The sequence below is a fragment of the Erithacus rubecula genome (genome assembly GCF_903797595.1).
Source record: "Erithacus rubecula genome assembly, chromosome: 21".
NCBI lineage: Eukaryota > Metazoa > Chordata > Aves > Passeriformes > Muscicapidae > Erithacus > Erithacus rubecula.
In genome coordinates, this window is record NC_136673.1 from 10,029,997 (window position 1) to 10,047,897 (window position 17,901).

Consider the following 17,901-nt stretch of genomic DNA (forward strand, 5'->3'; position numbering starts at 1 on the left):
TGACTGCAATGAGCCTGTCAGTAGTTCTTACCCAGGGGAAGTCTGAGGGCACTTCAAAATAAGGATGTGGGTTTTCAGGCTTTGGTCATGAGGAAGTTTTGAGAGACAAAGCCAAAATTTGATACCAGTCAGGACAGAAGAGCCCATTGGATGCTATGAAAGTGGCAAGACTGGCACAGCTAAAACATCTGTCCCAAATAGGTCACCTCAGCAGGAGGGACTTCAGCCTGAGTGACCTGATGGGTATCTCACTCTGCCAGGAACAGAACTTGTTTGGGATTTTCTAGACCTAACCCACAGAAATGGCTAATCAAGAATGTCTTGACTTGTAGAATTTCTGCATTAGACCTCACCCCATGGGAGGAGAAGGGGCTGTCCCTCAGGCAGGAGGGGTCACCAGTGATGGTGTTTGTTGTGTGTAAACAGCACAAAATCAGCAGCAGGAACACAGGTGGGGTTTAAGGGCTGGTTTCACAAAGCCAGGACCAACCAGCAGCCAAATCCCTCAGGAGGGAGGCTTTGAACTCTGAGATTTGACCTAGAACTGGGAAGTCTCCCCTGTGGACCCCCAACCTCTCACCCAGAGCGATGTCTGTGTTCAGTCAAAGCAGACTGCAAAGCCATTGCAAAAACACACGTGAAAGAGGAGATCTGGTTGGTGTCTCTATGAGTTTCACAGTTGCCACTCCTTTTCTGCATCTATTCTGTCTCCATGACCAGAAGAAACGAGAGGTTTGGGCTGAGGAAGCTAGGAGAGCTCAAACATTGTCCTTCCAGAGAGAAGAGAGTCCCCAAAAGAAGGTGGAGGCATGATTTATCCACACGGTTCATGGACATGGGAGGCAGGAGGCTTTTCCACCTTACAAATGGATCAAATGGAAGCAAAACAGGGCTAGGCTCGAAGTGAGAAGGTGATGAATGGTTGGCCAAGTCACCATGAGCTGTGATAGGTTCTCCAGTGCTGAAGATGCTTCAAAGCACCAGGGATGGCTTGAAATGTGCCCTCACACATCCTGGGACACAGCGGGGTGAGCATCTTTTACCTCCAGGCTTTGCCTTTTGGAGGTCAGTGCTCCCAAAGACAAAGGGATGTTGAGGGTATCTCCACACTCCTCCTCCATCCTGCAAACTCTGTGTCAAAATGGCTTTTCCCCCAAACCCTTCTCAAAGATTATTTGTCAAACACTGAATTTTGCTTTAGTCTGCTCCATGGGGGATTCCTTCTGGCTGTGCCTTGTGCCAACGCTGGGGCTGAAAGCCTCGTGAGTGGTTTCTGCTTCTTGACTTCCCACATCCCCTCTAAGCTCATTCGGAAAACATCTTCCCTTGCCCAACGTCCCCACCAATTCCCCTGCCCCTTTGTTTTTATTTAGCTCTGTAATTACATTATCTGACCATACAGCAATTTGGAATGAAATCTGCATAAAAGATATTAAGAAAAATAAATCTGTGTTTTGCAATATCTTTGAAGTTATCTTTAGGCTGGGCAGCAAGAGCAAAATCAGCATTTGGCTCTCCACAAATCCTTGGTTTTGCAGAGCTCTTGGGAAAGAGGGTTTCATGGGCTGGGGCAAGAAAATTCACAAGTTCAGATTATTTCATTAATACTATTAATAACTATTTTTGGCACTGCTTCACAAGGGAGAAAACATCAGGTATGCATGAGATGTAATTACGTTTATAGTTAATGCTGTGTGCTTTCCAGGGGAAGCACTGATTTTTTTTTCCCCTTTCTTTTTGGAGGAAATTAACAAAGTTTGTTGAGCAGTTACCAGTGTTGGGAGCATGTGGTGAGGAAAAGCTCTTTGTGGAGGGACGGGGTGACGCGATGAGTTTCGTGTAAGGGTAGAGAAAGGCTTTTCCCTGGTTTGTGCTGCAGCAAAACAGTCTCAAACACGGGGGGACCAAGAGCTGGGAGTTTTGAGACGAAAAGGGCAGGGGAGATTTCAGCCTTGGCGGTGCTGTGGGGGGGTTGGGGGTTTGGAGAGAGGGGGTGATGCTGCCCAAGCCATTCGGAGAATCATGGAATCACAGAATCCCCTGAGCTGGAGGGACCCCCCAGGATCAGCCAGTGCAGCCCCTGTCCCTGCCCAGACCCCCCAACAATCCCAGCCTGTCCATCCCTGGTGTCCAAACGCTCCTGGAGCTCTGGCAGCCTCGGGGCCGTGCCCATTCCCTGGGGAGCCTGGGCAGTGCCAGCACCTCTGGGGGAGGGAAGAGCCTTGCCCTGAGCTCCAGCTGACCCTCCGTGGCCCAGCCCCAGCGGCTCCCCGAGTCCCCCTGGCAGGCCATCTGTCCCCCCTCACCCTGTGTCCCCACGACCCTTCCTCTCGCGCTCCAGGAGCTGTGGGAGGTGTACGAGGCCTGCGGGACCCGGGCTCTCCCATCCGCCGGGCTCTCGCCCCTGGCCAGGCCGGGGACCGCCGGGCTGTCCCCGGGCAGTGCCGGGATCCGCACCCGCACCCGCCGCACTGTTCCCGCAGCGGGACACCCCCCGGGGGCGCCGCGGCGCGGAGCGGCCCCACAGCGCCGAGCGGCCCCGCGCCCGCCGGGCGGCGGCCGGGCCGGGCCGGGCCGGGTGCGCGGTGCCCGGCGCGGGGGCGGAGGGCAGCGCGGGGCCGGCCGGGCGGGCGGCGGGGCTCCCGCGCCGGGCCAGACTCAGCCCCTTTCTCCCGGCGCCGCCGGCTGCGAGCGCGCTGCGGCTGGAGCTGCCCCCAGAGCGGCTCGTGATGGCGGCGGCGCGGGCTCGGCAGCGGGAGGCGCCCGCCCAGCCCTGCGCGCCGCGCCGCTAGCGGCAGCGCCCGTGCCCGCGGCGGCCGCCCCGGCCCATGCCCCGGGGGGAAGGGGGGCTGCAGCAGCCCGGCGAGCCGCCCACCCGCGCAGCGGGGGCATCGCCCCCACTCGCCGCTCCTGGGAGGGCGGAAAGGAGGCAGCGGCGGCGGCGGCGCCGGCTTTGTGCGCGGCGGGCGGATCGCAGGCCGCGGCGGCGCGGGGCTCGCCTGCTCCCGCCCCAGCCCCATGAACCAGCCGGACGGCTCCGCTCCGGCGGCGGCGGCAGCGCAGGTACGCGGCGGCCGGGCGGCGTGTCCCCGGGGGGAGGCGGAGGGAGCGGGGAGGAAGGGAACGGAACGGAAGGGAAGGAGGGAGGGCGGCAGCCGCAGCCGCCCCGTCGCGGAGCCCCGGCGGCGCTTTGGCGCAGTGCGCGGAGGCAGCGCCGGCAGCGGCTCCCGGAGCCCGCGGTGCCCGAGCCCGCGGCCGCTCGGAGCGGCGGAAAACAAAGCGGAGCTCAGCAGCCATGGCGGGTTCGAGCCGCCCCTCGGCCCGGCCCGGCCCCGCCGCCCGGCCCGGCCCGGCCCCGCCGCGCTCCGCGCCCCTTCACAGCCATTCTCCTTTTCCTTTGCCTTCTTTCTTCCTTTTTTGTTTTCTCTCTTTTTTTCCCTTTTTTTTTTTTTTCCTTTTTTTTTTTTTTCTCATTCTCTTAATTTTTCCTCCGGAACGTTCCCCCCCCCCCCCATTTTTTTTTCCATTAAAACGACGCCACCTAGAGGAGACTATTTCGTAAATTTAAAAAAAAAAATTAAATTGAAAAAAAAAAAAAAAAAAAAAAGAAGGAAATATTCTGCTATTTCTAATTTTTTCCCAGAAAGTTGGGGCCGAATCCTCATGTTGGGGTTCCTCCAGCAGCTCCCGCAGCGCCCCGCAAATTTCATGTGTATCCCTTTGGATCCAAAGCCCAGCTCATAGAAATGAAAATTAAACAGGAATTTGAATGAATTCAGTTTTTTTTTCCCTCTCCACCCCCATTTTCTGGGGAAGAAGGGAGCCTGGGAGCAGCAGAGTGCTGGGAAAGGAAAGTGAGTCAAGTTTTCGGTGGGCCCGCGGGTGAGCTGCGGGAGGGATCACTTTGGGAGAGTGGCAGGATCGCTGTTCCGGAGCAATTAGGAATTGGGCTCATTGTAATTTTGAACTTGTGCAGCAAGCTCTGCCAAAACTCAGGCTTTATTTGTTTTGGTTTTTTTTTCCCTTTTTGCTGCAGTGCTTAAAGTTATTTTGTTTGAAATGAGGAATTTTGCAGGAAAATGAAGAACCCAGAAAATTTGCTGTGGACACACCCAAATTTTTTTTTTTTTTTTTTTTTTTTTTTTTTAATTTTGGATTTCATGCAAAACTGCTGTTAAACAATGACGTTCTAAACACCGTCCAAGAAAACACGAGGACAAGCAAAATTAAGAGTCGAATGTCAGTTTTATTTTAGAATTTCTTGGCTTTTTGGATGGTTTCTCCTGGCATAATTAAAACAGTTTCCAGCATTTAATTTCCTACTTCTTTTGTAAAGAATAAAATTTCCATACTCTGTTTTTATAGCTTTTTTTTCCCTTTCTTTTTTTAAACACTGTAATAACTCCAGGTTCTGTGGCTCACATAAATCTAATATTTACACAGGTTTATTATAAGGTCCGCCATGATATTATGAATATGCATAATTAACAATATTGTGAAAAAATAATTGCAGATTTAGTGATTTTAATTTTTTTTTCAAAATGAAGTGCCTTTAAAGGGCTCAGCCATGATATTTTTCACGATTTCAAAATCCTTTTTCTCCTTGACTGTTAAAGCTGGAGTTTGAATTGAAAATATTTTTTTTCATAATTATTTTTGGTGAGGTTTTTTGGTTTTTTTTTTTAATTGAAATTTTTTTGTTTGTTTGTTTTAAATGCTGCCCTGTCCCTATTATTTTGCTATTCCAGAGTGCCTGTGAGTTCTGGACTGTGCACACACTGGTTTATTATTGTAGGGTTGCCCTTGAATACTGGGGTCTTGGTATTGATCTTTTTAAAAATAAATAACAAAAGAGCACTGAAACATGCATTGTTTCAAGAAAAAAGCAATCTAGGAGAGCTACATGGCCTTTCCACCCAAAAGTGGGGGAGGGAGAGGAAGGGAAAGATTAGGTCAACATTGAGTTTTACCAACCTTGACACAGTATCCTCTCTAAAATGGGGACAAAATAGCAAGATGGCTGGCTCCACAGCTGCAGCAGTTTGGATTTTTTTTTTTTTTTTTTTTTTTTTTTTTTTTTTTTTTTTTTTTCTTTTTGGAAAAAGGCATTTTTAAATTTTAAACTCCAAAGTGAGTTTCTGGAGCTGCCGGGCACATACTAACAAATATTGAAATCCGGGTGCTGCACAAAATAAAATTAAATTTTATTTTGCCAGAATGAAATTTTAATTTTGAATTTCAAACCTCTGAATTTTTTTTTTATTTTTTGGATTTTTTTGTGTTTTTTTTTTTTTTTTTTTTTTGTTTTGATTTTCCATTCCCTGTAACTTGATATTTGCTGGAAATCAGAAAGGAGTGGGTGGTGAATTGAGGTTTTTGGGGGCTGTCTTTGCTTTTCTCTCCTTTATTTGTTTCATGTTTTGAATTTCTCAAAGTGGGGGGGGGGGATGGATGGAAAAAATTTGCAAGCAGGATAACTCTTGGGTGGAGGAAGAAATACTCTGAAATGTCAACTCCATATTTTTATTTTTGCATTTATTTGCCCCAGCCCCCCCGAAAGGACCCACCCTCTTCCTGAATCCCATTTTTAGCAAATCCTGGAGCGAGAGGCTGGTGCCAGCCCAGCACTGGTGCAGTTGGAGCTGGGTGCCACATCTGCCTAAAAATGACACACAATGCTCCAAATGGGATTCTACAATCCCAAGCTGCACCCCAGAACTTTTACTACTCTGTGATTATACCCCAAGAAAATGTTTAGCTATAATTTTATTTTTTTTTTTAAGGTTTCATACATTTTTTTTTCTCGTGTGAATCAGATTTTTTGGTGCTGCTTTTCCTTCACCCTGCCACACACCCAGAGATGTGGGGAGCTCTTGGCGTTTGGGGGGAACACTCTGGTGGGTGCTGAATTTAATGGGGATTAATGAGTGAGCTTTGGTGCTGGGGTCACAGTGCCAACGTTTGCCTTTCAAGTTTCTCCTGAAGCAGAGGAAGGGGCTGGGGAGGGTGCAGTGGAGGTGTTGTCAGTGTTGTGGGATCCTGGCTGGGGTGCTGGGTGTCCTCCCTGCACTGGGGGATGCTGTGCTGCATCCCACCCTGGGGCTGTGGGAACTGACACCTGCCCATCTTTAACTCCCTGGGGAGCAGCAGCAGCTTGTCAGCACCAGCTCCCACTGCTGGGGGTAATAATGGCTCTGATTCTCACCTTTCTGCCTGTCCTTCCAGCACAAACCTGCTCCTGCCTGGAAAAGATTTCATAATTTTTCATTGCAGTCTGCCTTCAGGGGGATTTTTTTTTTTCTTTTCTTCCCTTTCTTTTCTTTTTTTTTTTTCCTTCTGGAAAGTTGATCAATATTTTATCCTTTTCAAAATTGCTGTTGGCAGCCTGGAAGGGGAAGGGGAGGGAGGGAGCTCAGCTGAGTGATACCAACAGATTTCTTGTGACATAACTGAAATGTATTTTTTAAAAAAGAAAAATTTCCAGGACCTCATTTTCAGTGACATATTTTCATCCTAGAATGAAAACAGACATAATATTATTAAAATAGTAGATAATATTTATACAAATGCCATATAAAACCTTGGGAGGTTATTGCATGACTCCAGGATAATTTAAATATATATCACTGCCATAATGCAACGTTGGGAATAGTTCAATTCATGGGTGCAGTCACATGGCCCCAGTGATGCACACTCAAGTTTGCAATTATGCAGGAGTGAAATTAGAGTGGAATTAGTGTTCTAAAAATTAGATTAATTTAATTTTGATTTTTTTTGCGGCGGGGGGCAGAGGGTTGAAACCTGCTCTAAGGGTGCTGGTGATACAGAAGGCAGGGTTTGTGCCCACTGTGCCAGGGCAGGCTCAGGCTGGAGCTCAGGGCAAGGCTCTTCCCTCCCCCAGAGGTGCTGGCACTGCCCAGGCTCCCCAGGGAATGGGCACGGCCCCGAGGCTGCCAGAGCTCCAGGAGCGTTTGGACACCAGGGATGGACAGGCTGGGATTGTTGGGGGGTCTGGGCAGGGACAGGGGCTGCACTGGCTGATCCTAGGGGGTCCCTCCAGCTGTAGATCTTCTGTGGATCAATTCCAGCTCAGGATATTCTGTCCAATAATTCTTTGGATAATCTGCCTGTTCAAGGATTTCAACCTTCCCACCATGGCATGGAAGGACTCAGTACGAGGCCGTGGATGCTGCTCATGGGCACATGGGCACAGGGCACAGCCCCATGGCACAGCCCCCATGGCACAGCTCCATGGCACAGCCCCCCATGGCACAGCCCCCATGGCACAGCCCCCATGGCACAGCCCCCCATGGCACAGCCCCCCATGGCACAGCCCCCATGGCACATCCCCCCATGGCACAGCCCCATGGCACAGCCCCATTGCCCCTTCCCCCCATGGCACATCCCCATGGCACATCCCCATGGCACAGCCCCCCATGGCGCAGCCCCCCATGGCACAGCCCCATGGCACAGCCCCCCATGGCACATCCCCATGGCACAGCCCTCATAGCACAGCCCCATAGCACATCCCCATGGCACAGCCCCATTGCCCCTTCCCCCCATGGCACATCCCCATGGCACATCCCCATGGCACATCCCCATGGCACAGCCCCCATGGCACAGCCCCATAGCACATCCCCATGGCACAGCCCCATTGCCCCTTCCCCCCATGGCACAGCCCCCCATGGCACATCCCCATGGCACAGCCCCCATGGCACATTCCCCATGGCACAGCCCCCATGGCACAGCCCCCATGGCACAGCCCCATGGCACATCCCCATGGCACAGCCCCCCATAGCACAGCCCCATGGCACAGCCCCATGGCACAGCCCCCATAGCACAGCCCCCCATGGCACAGCCCCATGGCACATTCTCCATAGCACAGCCCCCCATGGCACAGCCCCATGGCACAGCCCCATGGCACAGCCCCCCATGGCACAGCCCCATGGCACAGCCCCATGGCGCAGCCCCCCATGGCACAGCCCCATGGCACAGCCCCATGGCGCAGCCCCCCATGGCACAGCCCCATGGCACAGCCCCATGGCACAGCCCCCCATGGCACAGCCCCCATAGCACAGCCCCCCATGGCACAGCCCCATGGCACAGCCCCATAACACAGCCCCCCATGGCACAGCCCCATTGCCCCTTCCCCCCCATGGCACAGCCCCCATGGCACAGCCCCATGGCACAGCCCCATGGCACAGCCCCCCATGGCACAGCCCCCCATGGCACATCCCCATGGCACAGCCCCATGGCACTGCCCCATAGCACAGCCCCCCATGGCACATCCCCATGGCACAGCCCCCCGTGGCACAGCCCCATGGCACAGCCCCCCATGGCACAGCCCCCATGGCACAGCCCCATGGCACATTCGCCATAGCACAGCCCCCCATGGCACAGCCCCGTGGCACAGCCCCTGCAGGTCCATTCTGGCTCCATGTGATTGGCAGCATTGAGTCCCTGGCACTGCCCATGGTGCCACTGGTGGCTTCTCCTTGAGCATCCTCAGCTTGAGTATCTCAGGCTGGGCTCAGATTTGGGGTGACATGGTGAGTGTGCCAGGCAGCCCAGGGCTGTTGGGGGTCAGATTAGGGTGTGTGGGGCACATCCCAAGGGTTTGCTGCATTCCCCATTCCCACTGCACTGGGCTCTGTGCTTACTGCAGATCATCCTTGGATCCCTGTAGGGAATTATGTGTGTGCTCAAAGCTGTAAAACAGACAAGGGTGGTCCTGCAGTCCTGGGGAGCCACCCCAAAATGTGAGTTGTGCCAGATCAGCACTATTTGTACATAATGTATCCAGAAGAGGCACCTGGGCAGGGGCTGCCAGAGCTGGGGGTATTTTTGGTAAGGGATGTGGGGAAATGGCCCCAGGAGATATTTATTTCTTGCAATTTCTACATTTCTGTGCATCCAGCATTGTGCATATTTGGAATTTCACATTTATGGATTCTGTTTGGCCATACCGTGTTTTCTGGGGAAGAAGTTTCTAATTTTTAAAGGTCTTTTATGGATTAATTGCTAGTCATCTGCCTCCTTTTTGCTTTTGTTTGGTTCCTTGAATGTCTCTTGATTATTTTGTACTATGTGATGCCAATTTAGTGGTTAACTAGTATGCAAACTACATCTGGACGTGTTGACTTTGCATTAACAATCATTGATTTGTCTGGAGCAAGGGAATAGAAATGAATGCTGCTGTTTGCCATGGATAGTATATGAAAAATAACCATTTGCAATGTGCCTTTCATCAGGGGCACAGGGCTCTGGTGCAGCTTGTCACAGTGCCTCTGCCTCATCACGTGAGAGCTGAGTATTTAAATCATGGCACCAGGAGTGGGAAAAAGGACTGGGAAGGCAGGCGCTCGTGATGTGTGGAGAAGGAGCAGCTCCTGGTGACCTTGGTTAGCTCTGGTGACAGTGGGAGTGGGGTAAAGTTGTAACAGAAAGGGAGTGGAAAAACATGCATGTATGTAATACATAATATGTAACATATGATATACACCATGTGTGTAGAGCTGTTTGCTTGGGAACATAACCAAGAAGGTGCAAAATTTAATAATCAAAACTAATAAGCAGAAGGTTGAGTTGATGGTGGCTTCAGCAGCAGCTGTTTCTCCCCAAAGCCTGTGGCTGCAGCCGTGTGGGGGGCTCTGGATGGAGCAGGGGTTGGTGCCTGCTGTCCCCTCCTGGCCATGGGGAAGCTGGGAAGTGGCTGGGCTGCTGCATGTTCAGGTGACCTGGGGGATGTGGGAGGCATTGCTCCATGCTCCTGTCTCCTCTGGAAGAGGGGAAAGGCTGAGCTGGTTCTCCTTCTGCAGAGGAGGTCTCTTCCCAAGATGTTCATGCTGGAGAGATCAAAGCTGCTGTGCACTCCTTGGTGTCCCTGGGTTGAGGTTTGATATTCATACCTTGAGTCCACTGAATCCACCCATCCCTGGTCCTTTTCTGCTGTCTCCTGCTCAGTCTCTCTGCTGGTGGTGGGGCTGTGGTGGGGTGTGATGCTCAGTGTCAGTGTTGGTCATCCTTTGGGCTGGGCTCTGCTGTGAGGGTTCTTCCCACACTGAGATTGCTTTGCTGATGCTGGAACATGAGTGCCAGACCCAAATGATGGACACAGGTCATCTCCTGAAATGTGGGGCTTGTACTCCAACACTACTGAGTGTGTAAATGCACAGGGAGGTGCTGGGCAAGCTGCATGGTGGCTCTCTGAGTTACTTGTTGGATTCTCCCAAAGCGAGAAGTGGCAGAAAAAGAGATTAAATAAAGAAAATTCTCCCCTGTGGTCCTTGAAAGGGCAAAGAAGCTTCATATTCTGAGTGGCACAGAGGGCATGAGCAGTGTGGCAGTGACACAGGTGAACTAGAATCCATCCCCCTAATTAAACTTCCTGTGTACCCATAGAGAAGGGCTCTTGAGCCATTTTCCAGTGTTTTGGCAGCTGAGTGGTAGTTAGCTCTGGTTCACTGACCAGGCTTGGGGGCTTGTGCCAGCGTACTGGGAGCTCTTGCTCCAGCTGGGATGCTGCCTGGGGCAGCCTAGGGAGCAGAGGCAGGGCGGAGGGCACAGGGCATGTTCTGCCTCCCCCTGATGGGGTCAGAGCAGCTGGACCCCCTGCCTGTGCCTCCCTGCGTGTGGGTGTGCCCAGGTGACTCTTGGCCGAGGTCAGGGCAGAGTTTCAGGCTCCTGCCAGGTGATGGAACTTGTGGTTATGGAGCTGTGCTGCCTCTGGAGAAACTGGGGCCATGTGGCTCTTTTGGGGTGAAGCTGCAAAGCCCTGGGTCAGCCTGGCATGGGGCTGTCCCCATGGGAAGGGCCAAGGGTTGCCAAGCCTTGTGTGTTTTGGTGATGGGAGCAGTGTCATGGCACTAATTCCTCTGCTGGAGCAGCTTTCCTGGGGAGAGCTGTTTTTTTCCCCCACCTGTATTTCCAAGGCACTCCAGTGTGTGCTTAGGAAGGTTTTGCTGCTGTATTGTACCTGCAAAGATTTAATTATATAGGCAAGGCTTTCCTTGCTTGTGATTCCCAACCCTCCTGCTTGTTTCACATCTATATTTGCCTGGTGTGATGTGGAAAATAAGGCTGGAAGTAGAGAAGTAGGGGCTGGAGAATTTGCCTGCACTGATAAGGGGCTGACAAAGGGAAACATGAATGTCAGAGTGTGGAGCAGAGGGGAGCTGCTGGAGCCTCGAGGAATTGCTGTGGGTATTTGAGGATCAATACCTGTGCCTGTGTTTGTATGGATGTGCCTGAGACACTCCTGGGTGCAGCCAGGTTCCCTGGTGGGTTTGGGATGCTGGGAGGGCTCTTGGCTCCACACTGTGCTTGGGAGCACAGGAACTCTGTGGTGTTCTCTGCCCTGGTTTAGAAATCAGGAATGTTACCACACAAGGTTTGACACCTCAGCAGCTGATAGCAGTGAGAGCAGCTGGGTTTGTCAGACCTTCCCTCTGGCAGTGAGTTCAGGCTGGATGGGCCAAATGTGCTCACATGGCACTGCTGGTGTCCCAATGGCACCACTGTGTGTCCAGGCTCTTCAGGAATTAATATTTGTTGTGATTTCATTTTACTAGATACACACAGGCTGCAGGAACTTGATGGAAGTTAATTTTTTTTTCTCTGTGTGGGTGTAGGTATCCTTTCCTGTCTGAAAATAGCAGCAGCAGTCAGTTTTCAGAAGTTGGGTGTGCTTGCATTGAAGGGCCGTCATTTACTGCTTCCAGTATGTTGAGAGCAATTTTAGTGCAACTATTTAATTGCTTTAGACCTATTTTTAGAAGTATTAAACCTCAGTTTTCTAAACTGCATCCAAAGCCAGCAGCACTGCTGGTGTGGGAGAGCCAGGAGGGGAACCTGGAGGGAAACCTGGAGGACGTGGGCTGGCCCCACTGGGAGCAGGGCAGGGCTTGGGGTGCTGCAGAGCTTTTGGGGGGAACCCTTGAAATCAAGTTGTTTGAATTTTGGTGAGGGTTTTTTTTTTTTTACTACTGTTTTATTTACTTGGCTACATGAGAGAGAATGAATGAATGAATGAAATGCATTTCCAGCAGTTTTGTACAGTTTCTCCTGTTAAGTCTGCAGGCTGGTGGATGTAGTTTGGAGGCTGAGCTGGGAGCATCCCAGAGAACAGCGTGCAGGCAGCCCAGTAGGGCTCTGGCACAAAACCCAAGAATAGCTCCTGCTTTTCTGGGTGTAAATCTGTCACTTGAGGTCTGATGTGCTTACTCTGTGGGCTGCAAATCCTGAGCTTTCACTGGCATTTGTGAGATATTTGTGATTTTGAGGGTGGGAAGAGAGAGTTGTAAGAATGCAGGATAATTATTGGCTGGGAATAAAACACCTTTTTGAATTTGTGCATGCATTTTGGAAACCTCTGTAGGGAGGGATGGCTGGATTTGGATCAGGCTGGTGGGAGAGGGCATCTGAAAATGCCCCTGGGAATCAACAGGATTTCTCTTTGCAGTGGGGGGGATGCTGTTGAAGATGCTGAGGGGCAATGGCAGTGGCACCAGGGGTGACTGGTGGGACTGGTGGGGGCTGGCAGGGCTGGAGTTGGACTTCACCAGGGAAGGAATTAATGAATGACCACCTGGAAGGTTGCCCTGGGGTGTGTTTTGACTTGGCTTCAGGGCATCTCTCCGTTTATGGTTAATACTGCTGGGGTTATTAACTCCAAGGGAGGGATATTTTTACCTTCATATGTGTCTTTATTTTAGAGGCCTTTAAATTTGGCTGGTTGGTGCTAAGAGCAGTTGGAATTGGCATTTTTGCTCCATGGGGTTTGTTTGGACATGCCAGAGACACGGTCTGTGCCTGGAGCCAGGGAGGGCACCAGGCAGAAATACAGAATATAAATGTATCCAGGGAGAGAGTTCAGGTGAGATGAGATGCACTCTGTATCCCAGGGGTGTGGCAGCCCTGCTGCAGGACTGCTCCTGGGAGCTGGCAGAGGCCAGAGGGATGGAGGAGATCCATTGGAGATCAGGGAGCTCCTTCCCCTGGGCACTGCCCCAGGACTGGGCACGGTTTGGGCAGCACTGCCAGGGATGCCCAGGGTGGGACTGGGCAGAAACAGGGGTGATCCCTGTGCATTTCTTCCAGCTGTGGATATTCTCCATGAGCCACATGCAGGGAATAGTGCTACCCTTCGTAAAACCTCAAAATCAAGGTCCCTTTTCCTGAAATCTTGCATATATTTCATTTTTTTTTCCTATGTAATCTGATTTGGTTTAGTTGCCAGAAGGCAGATTTGCTGAGAGTGCTGTGCTTCTCTTGGTTCCTGATAAGGTGGAGGAGATCAGCCCCACGTTGTGGCTGTTTGTTTGTGTGAGTGGGAAATGTTTGTGCTTCCCTCCTTTGACAGGGAGCTCCTTGGCCTCCTCCTGCAGCATAAACACTGCTTGTGATTGGAGTTCATTATGGGAGATTTAAAATGTATAAAATGAAATGTTCCTGTCTGCTTTAAGCAGACATATGTCTACAGTTTGCAAATTAACCTAATTAAATATATATGTAAAAATTTATGATATTCCGCTCCTAGCACAAGGTATGCAATTAGCATCCTTGCCAGCAAGGAATTTTCCATTTCTGTCTTGACTTTTCCTCATAGGATATGTGGTTTGGGGTTTTAAGGTTTTTGGTTTGTTTTTTTTTTTTTAATTTTTAATCTTCAATCTTTAGTTTTTGTTCTGCTTTGGAATTCACTTAGGGACGAGTCCTGTGGGGATTTAGGCTTGTGGTTAAATTTCCCTGCAAGCAGCTCTGACTGAAGTCAGTGAAACATTCCCTAATTCCTGGGCTCCAGCCTGTCCCTTTGCCTCTGTAGGACAGGAGGAGTTCATTTTGTTAGTAGAATATCACGAGCAAAATAGCATTCTGGAAGAAAAAAATTGCATTTGAATATTTACATTTTCCAAAGCTCTTCCTTCCTCCCACCCAAAAATAGCAAAAAAAAAAATTATCTGTCTCTTCTTGATTTATGTAATTTTCAAGTGTTTGGCCAATGTTATTTCCAAAACACCCCATCCCTCTACCTGAGCTGTCTCTATGGCAGGAGGGCCTTCACAGAAGAAGTACAAATCCATTAATACAACCTCTCATTTAGCAATATTCTTGCACCAGGAATACTACTTTTAGTTCCTTTTCTGCCAAAGTGTTGGGTTGGGTTTTGTTGGGTTTTTTTTATATTTAAAGTTCGATCACGTTAGAATAGTTTCCTATATAAATAATCATTTGGTCTATTTTGCATATCAATAGTTGACTCCATTTTCTTCACAAAAAGCCTTTTTTTCCCCATAAACATCCCCAGTGTTCCAGCCCAGAAGGTACTCTTTATTGGCCAAACCAACCAAGTCATGACGTTCCCAGCTCAGCTATTTTAATGATCCCACAAACCCAAAAAAGCAGTAGGAAATTTTTCAGAAGCAAACTGCAGAAACTTTTTTCTTTTTGGGACATCATAAGTTTTCAATTTTTTGGCCAATCATTTTTGTTACATTTTTTCCAAGCTTCAGGCTATAAACTCAAAGAATTTGGGACTGTTCATTCCTCCTGGAGATTCTTTAGGGGTGTCAAAGGTAACCCAGCCCTGGGTGGAAGAGCTGAGTGCTCAACAAACACATTCCTAATCTCTGTGCAAGAACTACTGATAATTCTGCGTGGGCAAGGTGAGATGTTGGATCAGAACCATTTTCCCCCTTGGACACCTCTGCAAGTCTGTCCTCTGTATTTTCCTTTGACTTTGCTGCACTGCTGTGTTTCCCCATCTCTGTGTTTCAAGGCAGAGGGAGTTTTGCTCTCAGCTCTGTCCCTTTGCAGGAGCTCCTGCTCTCCCAGGTTGAGGTCCTTGGTGTCTCCTGCCCTCCCTGGGTGTTTCTGTGCCCTCTCCATGACAGGGAGTCCCTTTTCAAAGGCCATCAGCAGCTCTGATTCCCAGTTTTCTGTCACCAGGTGCTGTGGGTTCACCAACTCCATACATTACAAGAAAACACTGATGCAGGCTGGTTTTGGGGTTTCCCTGGGAGCCTGCATCCTTGCAGCTGTCCCATACCTGGGTCCTGTGTAGCTACAGCTATGGGACACATGATTTACTGTCACAGCTGTATTTTCCACTTGTTCAGGTGCTTCTTTCTTACCTCAGTGCCGTGCCCACCCTTTGGAGGCTCCTCAGATCTTGTCCCAGGATGTGCTGCAGCCCCTTGGGATGTGGATTTTCTGTAGCCTAGCATTACCCACCACCAAGGCAATCATTTGGATAATTGCAGCATCTGCAATTTATTTAGGCAAATAGGGGACTGAAAAATATTTGCTTTTGCTTGCTTGTAGTGTTTATTTTTAGGGTTTAGCTTTGTGCTTTGGGAAGAAAAGCTGAGCCCTCCTGGATGTCCCTTTTCCCTGAGGTGCTGCTCTTTGGGGCTGTTCTGGCCACCCTGTCCCTGGCTCAGGAGTTTGCCAGGCTGATCACCCTCCTTGCCCTATTCTGCTGCCTTGTTTTGTTTTGCAGTCTCTTTGCAGGTGGCTCACCAAGGGCTGTGGGTGCAGCTTTATGCACAGGCACATTTCTGTCCCTAGCCTGTAATGAGTGGCTGGTTCCAGCAGCAGCACTCAGCTGCTGCAGAGGTGTCCCTGTGCCTCCTGGCTTGCTCTGAATGCTAATGGCTCATTTAGGCACCTCCATGTGCTGCTTCCCCTGAGCTCCTCCCTTCCCCAACCCCGCCCGGGCTCCGAGCAGGTGCCTGCAGGACCCCACTGTGATCATCAACTATTCCTGCCCTTTATTTTCCCTCTCTTAATCAGTGCTTAATCAATGAGGTGACTTCTTACTTCATCCTGTGCATATGAAAGTGCTGTGAGTGCACTTGCCACAAGAGCCTCTGCAGAGCAAACTCTTTTGGAATCTTTTGGCAGTCTGGGTGCACCATGCCTTGTTCTGCCTGCACCTGGCTCTTGCCAGCAGTGCTCAGAGCCCAGGACCAGAGTGACTCCTGGTGTTCCTTTTAATCCATGGCAACACTGACTTTTAATTGTTCTGTTTTTCTGGTTATTGTTTTTAATTACTGTTTATAGTAGTTTTTTTGCCACAAAAATGAAATTCTTGCAGTTCCTTGTAGTCCTTTGGAAACAGTGGGGTCACATTCAGTGCTTGCAGATCCATAGGTGGATAGCAGTGATTTTGGGAGTGCTGGGTGATTCTAATAACTTAATGCCTTTCAGTTTTTTGAGTGGATGCTGTTGGGCCCAGGAGGTTTTTTGTTTTTTGCTATTAATTTTGCTAGGCAAGTCTGCAGCTTCTCCTGGTGACCCCACAGTTTGAGGCTCATTCCTCATGAAGAATCCAGGAAGGGAAGTGCTGAGCCCTGTCACAAAGGAGCATTGGTGCAAAGAAGTTGAATTTTTATCCTGTGATTTTATCTCTTGCTTTATACCAGAATCTGGCAGATTTCTGGTGCTTGTATGTTTATTAATTTTTTTTCTTCAGTGACCTGTTTCTCAAAATCTTTTTCTGGATTGACTTTTTTATGGCTTAAAGTGTAGCTTCCTTGAGTTTATATTCTCCTGTTTTGGATTTCTTTCTGAGGGTGTCTTTTTATTTCTTTCTAATGGCCTTTTCCACTCTGCTGTTCAACTATGATTATTTGTTTAACCAACCCCCTTTGGTAGGTGATAATCATCTCCAAGTTTTCCACCTCACCTGCAAGGCCTTTTAGTTGCTCCATTAACACTCTTAACAAATTCTCCTGTTTATAGAATCATAGAATGGTTCCTCCTGTGAGGAAAAGCTGAAAGAATTAAGATTGTTCAGTCTGGAAAAGAGAAGGCTTTGGGGTGACCTAATTGTGGTCTGTATGAAACATGGAGAGAGACTCTGGACAAGGGATGGAGGGACAGGACACAGGGAATGGCTTCACTCTTGGCCCAGGGCAGGGTTAAATGGGATACTGGGAAGGAATTGTCCCTGGGAGGATGGGGAGCAGCTGGGATGGATTTGCCAGAGCAGCTGTGGCTGCCCCTGCATCTCTGGAAGTGTCCAAGGCCAGGCTGGACACTGGGGCTTGGAGCAGCCCTTGGGACAATGGAAGGTCTCCCTGCCCATGGCAGGGGTGGGACTGGATGGGCTTTGTTGTCCCTCCCAACCCAAACTAGTCTGGGATTCCCTGTGCCATGTCTGGGAATACAGTGTGGGGACAGAAGTCCTGTGTGGGACCTTGAGCATCATTTCTGTATCAAAGTGCTTTCACATTTGCAAGTCTCTGGGATTAGCTGAGTTCTCCAGTGACTGAGATTGTGTTTCCTGCCTTGGCAGAGCCCTGCAGCCTCTCTGGTGTTCCTTGGCATTTTGAGCATCCCTCTGTGCTCTGCCTTTCTGGGATGGGCTCCAGTCCATCAGGGTTCTCTGCTATCTCCTGTCATAATAATCTTGTTTCATTTATTGGGCTGCACGTGGCTTCTCTGTCAACACAGCTCCATCCTTCATTCCTATGGGATTTGGGTGTGGATTGCAGTGCCTTGAGTCTTTTTTTTTCTCCTACCTGAAATTTTATGAAGCTCTTCAGGGATACATTTATGACTTCATCAATAGAAAATGCTTCACTTACACTGGATGTTCCTGTAACTTTGATTTTCTCAGGCTTTAGTTTAAATAGGTTTTATATGCTGGCATCTGTTTCCACTTTGGTTTTGATGGTGTCTGGCTTTCTCAGAGGGGCTCCTTTTGGCTCAAGCCCTCCTCAGCTCCTACCCTGCAGCCTGCTTACAGGTGGGACCTGATGGAACTTCACAAAAAGGTCCTGGGATTCACTTTTTGAGGCTTTTCTGTCCTCTGTGCCATTTGCAGGTGCTTTTCAGCAAAGTGTGGTCTTTGCCATGAAGTGAGTGCCATAGTCTGGGCTTAAAATTGGTCTCCCT

General features: G+C 49.8%; 1 protein-coding gene across 27 annotated transcripts in view; it reads left to right on the forward strand.

The window, feature by feature from the left end:
- The first annotated feature begins 2,555 nt into the window (after positions 1-2,555).
- The window catches only part of ZNF618 (zinc finger protein 618), a 152,240-nt gene continuing 136,894 nt past the window's right edge, over positions 2,556-17,901 (forward strand). For 8 of the 27 annotated variants that reach the window (XM_079324063.1, XM_079324061.1, XM_079324060.1 and 5 more), the window contains exon 1: positions 2,560-3,063. In XM_079324063.1, the coding sequence (XP_079180189.1) occupies positions 3,019-3,063 (45 nt within the window). In that variant the 5' untranslated portion in view covers positions 2,560-3,018. Of the gene's footprint in view, positions 3,064-17,901 lie in introns of all 27 variants that reach the window. The other 19 variants (XM_079324039.1, XM_079324045.1, XM_079324042.1 and 16 more) reach the window with 6 other exon arrangements.